At 40.4% G+C, this 7566-nt stretch overlaps 1 protein-coding gene across 1 annotated transcript; it reads left to right on the forward strand.

Moving 5' to 3' along the window:
• Positions 1-209: 209 nt before the first annotated feature.
• Positions 210-2457, forward strand: LOC131163485 (uncharacterized). The gene is made up of 4 exons (XM_058120082.1): positions 210-385; positions 1001-1191; positions 1961-2091; positions 2188-2457. Exons 1-4 carry the CDS (start codon positions 210-212, stop codon positions 2455-2457), a joined length of 768 nt encoding a protein of 255 aa, XP_057976065.1.
• The last annotated feature ends 5109 nt before the right edge of the window (positions 2458-7566 follow it).

The raw sequence follows: 7566 nt of genomic DNA on the forward strand, positions 1-7566 counted from the left end.
ATCCGAAGGAAAGCAACGGAAAAACTAACCCCACGAAGAAGGTGGAGGATGCGAACAATGTTAGAGTCAACAAGCAATGGTTGAATGAGTTAGAGGGGAGGATAAAGAAGATAGATTAGATAGAAAAGATGATGAAAGAGGGACGAACCAACCCCTCCTATGGAGAAACTTCGCTAAAGTCTTCAGATACACCTTTTACCAAAGACGTGATGGAGGTCCCACTGCCCAGCAAGTTCAAGATGCCAACTTTTGAAATGTATAAAGGCTCAACTAACCCAGTTGATCACCTGGATACCTTCAAGGTATTGATGCAATTGCAAGGCGTACTTGATGCCATCATGTGTCGTGCATTTGATGCCACCCTTAAAGGAAATGCTAGGGCTTGGTAGTGAACTCCTAAGCCTAGATCAATCAGCTCTTTCTCTGAGATGGAGTAGCAGTTCAATGGCCATTTCATTAGTAGTCAAAGGATCACCAAGACCACAGCCTATCTGATGAGCCCAATTCAAGGAGAACGAGAGATGTTGAAGAAGTTTATAAATCGCTACGTCACAGCAACTCTAGAGATCCGCAACCTGGATCACGAGGTGGCACTAGCGGCCCTAACCACGACCCTCCAACTTGGGGTGTTCCTATACTCATTAGGGAAGAAGCCACCATCCGACATGGGAGATTTGACGGCTAGGGCATAGAAATACATTAACTTGGAGGAAGTGATGGATACGAGAAGAGACCAGATCGAGTTGAAAAGAAAAGGCGCCAGAGAGGTCAGCGAATCTTCTAGAGCTAGGAAGAGATAGGAGAATAGCAAGCCACAAAACAGCTCCAGGGGGATAGGACATACCAGTAAGTTTCAAACTTATACTCCCCTAAACGCACCTCGAACTAATGTACTAATGCATATAAGAGAGAAGGGGTATGTGTCATGACCCGAACCTATGCAAACACCCTCGTATAAATGGAATATGTCAAAGTTATGTCAGTTCCATAGGGATCACAGGCACAATACTGAAGAGTGCATTCACCTAAAAAACGAAATTGAGGCCTTAATAAAAAGAGGTCATCTATCAAAGTTCGTGAAGAAAGGAGATCGTCGAAGGGAGTTTCGTGAACAGAAAAAGCCTAATGTAAACGAGAAGGAGGAACAGATCGTTGGAGAAATTGCTGTGATCTTTGGCGGACCTGCCAATGGTCAGGATAGTGGAGAAGCTTGAAATAGATACGCCAAATAGGTGCTCTTAACAGAAAGAAGGGAGCCAAGGGGAAAAAAATAATAGCAAGAAAACACTATAATCTTTAGCAGTGAAGATGAAGAGGGAGTACAGCAGCCTCATGACAACGCCCTAGTAGTGTTGCTACTTGTAGCTAACTACAAAGTAAGATGCGTGCTGATAGCCAACGGGAGCTCAGCCAACATAATATTTTGGTCGGTGCTTCAAGAAATGAAGATTGGCAAAGAACGCTTAAAATCTGTCTCCAGCCCACTAGTCAAGTTTAGAGGAGACGTAGTGCATCTAGAGGGTACGATAACGCTCTCGGTGACAATGGGGTCAGCCCTATAGTAAATCACCTTGATGATAGATTTTCGAGTGGTTGATCGACCTTTGGTATACAACATCATATTGGGTCACTCGTCGCTCAACGCAGCCCGAGTGATAACATCCACCTATCACCCGAAGGTAAAGTTCCCTTACCTTCACGAGACTAGGATGATCAAAGGAGACTAGACAGTAGCTTGGAATAGCTACGTAATGGCATTAAAGGGTAAGAATGAAGCACGGGAGACCTTGACTGTCAAAGACCTGGAGGTGAGGGGGGGAATAACCACAAATCAGCACGCTTGACAAAGACCTTATGGGTATCCCTATAAATGGTAATCAGGAGAGGTGTGTGCGGATTGGGAGTCGCTTATCCGACTATTTAAAAACATAGTCGAGTTGACTATTGAATGAGTTTGCAGATGTCTTTGCCTGGTCAGCTCATGACATGCCAAGGATTGACCTTGCAATCATGGAGCACAGGTTGCAGGTAGACCCAAACCATAAGCCTGTGAAGCAAAAGAAGAGGAGCTTTGCATTGGAGCAGATCAAGGTGATAGATGAAGAAGTGACGAAACTAGTACAAACCAAATTCGTTAGGGAAGTCAGCTATCCAGAATGACTTAGCAATGTAGTCTTATTAAAAAAGCCAAATGGAAAGTGGCGGACTTGTATTGACTTCATGGATTTGAATAAGGTGCGCTTGAAAGACAGCTTTCCACTTCCCCTCATCGACCAGCTGGTGGACTCGACATCTGGACATGAGCTTCTGAGTTTCATGGATGTGTATTTGGGATACAACCAAATCCCAATGCACCTAGGAGACGAGGAGAAAACATCATTTATCACAAAAAGGGGACTCTACTATTACAAGATGATGCCTCTTGGGTTGAAGAATGCAAGGGCAATATACCAGTAGCTGGTTAATAGGATATATAAAGACTTGCTCGGAAAAACAATGGAGGCATACGTTGTAATAACCCCAAAAATAGTTAAACAAGATTAGTGGAATGATGCTAAAAAATAAAATATATAAATAATTTTTTTAAAAATAAATAAATAAATAAATAATTATTAATTAAAATAATATAATATTATATTATATTATAATTGTCATGCCCTGAACCCACAAATCGGTCCCAGGTGTGAATTTAGTAACCTAACTTGTCTCTGTATCAATTTAAAACATACATGATACAATACAAAAAGAGGGTCCGACCCCGTGGGGTGAACGGATGCCCACATACATACACATAACCATCCATACTCATCCAAGATACGTAGCGGAATATGGTCTTTTATACATAAATAGTATCATACCAGAGTCTATACAAGTTAGGATATACATTCCCACAATACAAGCATACCCCAGGTGTCTACAAAAACCATCCTAACAACCTAGATACCAAAACTCGTACCTAACAAGTACTAGCAGTAGCTAAACGACACCCCTTGCTTCTAGTTGCTAGGATGCTAGTTTTGGCTACTCGAAGGACTTGAAAAACATTTATATATATATATATATATATATATATATATTCGGGGTGAGATATCTCTCAGTAAGGGAGAAAATAAGTTATATTAGTGTGTGGCATACCAGTGTTATTTTACATACTTCATAACACTATAAAATACGATACAGTTCGAAACATTTCCATACAGTTTCATACATATACATACAGTTCCATACAGTTCCAATATTTTCACAAAAATCATTCCAGTACATACGATACCTAAAACATACAGTCAGTGTCGTCACACTAGTTCGCAACTACATAAGGTCACCTCGTCTCACAGCGATTACATTGCAACATACGCAACTACGCTGCGACGACTGAGGCCCAATAGTGATTACATTACTCCATACGCAATTACACAAGGTCACCTAGTCTCACAGCAATTACATTGCTACACACGCAACTACGAAGCGACAACTCAGGCCCACAGTGATTACATTGCCACATACGCAACTACATAAGGTCACCTAGTCTCACCACGATTACATTGCCACATGCACAACTACACTGCGACGACTCAGGCCCAAAGTGATTACATTACTACGTATGGTGTAGAACACACCCTTCGGTGACCAGCCGGAACATATTGGTGATATTTCACACCCCGGATATAGAGCCGGCCACTCTCACCCACGATAGTTAACCGATACATGGCTGTTATACAAATCCCTGGAATCATTTTGGAACTCACGTTCCTATACATTTCAGTGTACAGTAATTAGCTGCCACATAGCTGTTTTACAAATACCTGGAACAAATACATACAACCATATGTACCACACTTATTTGGTTTATGGAAAATCATATCGTTTACAAATTCAAGTATACAGTTTATGCAAATATGGATTACGGTCACCTCAATAATATAGTTTGAATATAACTAACAGTTTTCCAAACCAAATAGAGATGATACCCGAAATCCCCAATTTTCCTAAAAACTATAACCCAAAAATTCTCGCATTTTTACTCGATAGATTTCTCCAAATAAGTAGCCAAAACATACATACGATCGTAGCCTACAAGCTTATCGATCCCGATTTCAAAAATGAACTGATATAAACAGAATCCCCTTACCTTAACCCGAATTCCAACTACGAACTCTACGGTTCCCAAAACTACGACCCGAGACTCCAAAACCTACAAACCACAGCACAATGCATGCTTACAATCCGTACTACTACACATATACTGAATCAGAAATGAAAACTAAGCCTTACCTCGATTTTAGCCCGAAACCCGAAATTTCTCAAAACGAGATTCCGATCCCCTAGAAACGTAGAGAATCCTTCACTGATCCTTGCAGTAATGTTGGATTTACGAACCAGGCAACGATTGGCAAACAAAACTAAAGAGAGAGAGTGTAGAGAGAGTTATAGAGAGAGAGTGTGTGTGTTTGGGGAAACATAGCCCCAAAGCAACCCAAAATATCCTTTATAGCACCTTTGAGCCGGGTGGATTCATTGGCGAATTGGTGTCCTCGTCGACGAATTCTTCACTAGCCTCGTCGATGAATCGGCACCCTCGTCGACGAGCGAGGTATTTCAAATTTTCCTGGGCCTCTCGGCATTTACTCATCAACAAGCTTCTGAATTTCATCGACGAGAAGGCTTCAACCTTCGTCGACGAATTATGGCCTCATCGACGAAATCTGTGAAATTCCATTTCCACCCCTCTTTTACATAATAAGGGCATATACCACGGTTCGGGTTCTTATAATAATATTAATATATATATATATAAACTAACCTTCCCGAAGCCTTTAGTTTAGGAAGGATTTCAGATTCCCAAAGAAACAGAGATGCCCCCCCCTTGACGCTCGCCACTCTCGTCCCTCTCTGCTCGATTTCTTCGGTCAAACGGGCACCGATCTAAAATCAAGAAATCCCGCTGGGCCCCATTCTCCACCACCGACATTTCTACCGGAGTAGATTTGTCGTAGGAGCAACGTAGGCATTTCTCCTGGGGTAAGGTAAATTCTCACTCTTACGTCAATTTTTTCTTAAATCTTAAGCCAAATTGACGATCGAACACCACCACGAGAATCTAGGGATGATTCTCTACAAGTCTAGAAGAGCAGATTTCTCATGGGGTTGTGGTAGGCATAGCCCCAAAATTAGGATAAGGGGTTATTTAGGGATTAATTGTTATTTAATTAATGTAAATTTGGAAATATTAGAATATTGGGAATTCTTAGATTGAATTAGGGTTATTGAATTCAAGGTTTGGGTGAGCGTGGCAGGTATAATTTTGGGATTCCTATAGGCGTAGTTCAGGAAACCAAGTAAGGGGAATAAATTATTATAGTTATTTTAATAATTACTAATTTAGTTAATACGTGAAAATAAGAATATGTTATTTTGCTTGAAATTATTATGATATGAATATCGAATAAAATTGTGTGGCATATGATTTATAACGAATTGTAGTGTTTTGGTATTTGAAATATAAGAGGTGATGAAAGTGATAAACATTAATGAGTATTTTCTGAGAAATACTGGAATGTGAAACATTGATATGTGTACGGAAAAATGATTATGAAATGAAGATGTGTTTTATTGAGAAATGTTGAAATACGCGAAACATGATATATACTATTATAAGATGATGAATTGTGCAGAGAAAATGATGAGAACATTTTTATTGAGATGAATTTAGATATACTGATATGAGATTAATTGTGAATATTGATATGAGAATATTGAAATGTGGGAATTGAAATGTGAACACTGCAAAGTGCGAGAGCTGCAATGGACTCATTGAAATATGATTGATAAAATACCAATACCGCATAATGATTGTGAGTATATGGTAATGATAACCCTGATGAATGGATATGGAAACCCTAATAATGGGCTGTGATATTGAGCACGATACTGTTGCTAGTGAGGTGTTAGTGCAACCGCATGGTCTCATGGAGAGTGTGGTGTGGGCAGTCGACTGAGCCATTTAGTAGAGTTGTTGTGCCCCCTGAGTTCGGATCAGGGCTATAGGCCAGCCAGTCGTACTACAGACACATGGATGAATTTCCATTTTGATCTAACTGGGTAGGCCAACCACGGTTAGATCCAGCTTTCAGGCCGCACAACCCTATTGATGGGAGGATGCATGACGTGGAGAAAAAAAACCTCAAGGCAGCTATCAGTTACAGACGCGATATTAGTACTGGGTATCAAGGACACTCATGGGCTGGATTGTGAAATGGAAACGGAAATGTAAAGAATGATGAAAATGGAAAATGAAAGAGTGTGAGTTTAATAATCTAAATAATTAAACGAAGAAAAAATCTCCGTCAGAGGGCTTACTGAGTAAGGTGGGTGCCTTGATAGGTATCAAATGTAGCCATATCTGACTGCATAATGTATTAGGGCAGAGGAAAGCTACTTGTATGGGCAGGTAGGCCAACCGCGGTTTGGTCTAGCCTTCAGGCTGCACAACCTTATTCATGGGGGGAAGCATGACATGGAGAAAAAAAATCCTCAGGGTAGCCATGAGTTACAAACATGATGTTGGTGTTGGGTATCAAGGACACTCATGGGCTGGATTGTGAAATGGAAATGGAAAAGGAAAGAATGATGAAAATGGAAAATGAAAGAGTGTGAGTTTAATAATCTAAATAATTAAGTGAAATAAAACTTTCCGCCTGAGGGCTTATTGAGTAAGGTGAGTGCTTGGATAGGTATCAGATGTAGCTATATCTGGCTGCATAACTGTTGACCTTATAGGTCATATCCCGTTTTGATTATGACAAATACTCTAGTATTTAACGGTTGATGAGTTTTTTTGCAGGATCCATTGGAAGTTTCATATGATGCATGCACATGGACTTGAAAGAAATTGAAGACCCAAAGTGTTTATTTTGTAATTTATATTTCATATTTTTACTCGAGTCTGTAATAGTAAATAGGAAATGGTCTGTAATAATCAATGTATTACATGCATAATAGGGTAGATAGTCTCAAAGGATTATTGAATGATCTTAGGGATCCCCTTCGATCGACCGACACCAGATTTTTAGGGTTATCTAATAAAGACCATAAATTGTCTTTAGGACCCTAAATATTGCATAAAAATGTCTCCTATAATCTTGAAAATAATCACCATATGAATAGGGACAACATTACAAAGAGAAAAGGACAGAAATGCCCGAAATAGGCATGTTCGGTCGACCAAGCCCAACTAAGCTTATTCAATTTGGTGGACCGAACTGGTCAGTGGTCAACTGTTTGACCACAATACGGTCGACCAAACCTATCCAAGCTTATATAGCTTGGTTGACCGAACCTCCCCGGGTCAACAAGTTGACGTCTTGGTCGACCGACCAGAAACATATGCACAACGCCGTGGTTGACTGAACCCCCACGTGGGAATTTTCAATAGCCCGGTCAACTGAACCATGCAAATTTGGAAAATCGCCTTTGAAACCCTCAAGTACGGTCGACCATCTTTCTAGTTCAAAATACTCCCGGTCGACCGAATCTAGACACTCGGTCAACCAAACCTTAAGTACGATC

This window comes from Malania oleifera, chromosome 9, assembly GCF_029873635.1.
Source record: "Malania oleifera isolate guangnan ecotype guangnan chromosome 9, ASM2987363v1, whole genome shotgun sequence".
Taxonomy (NCBI): domain Eukaryota; kingdom Viridiplantae; phylum Streptophyta; class Magnoliopsida; order Santalales; family Ximeniaceae; genus Malania; species Malania oleifera.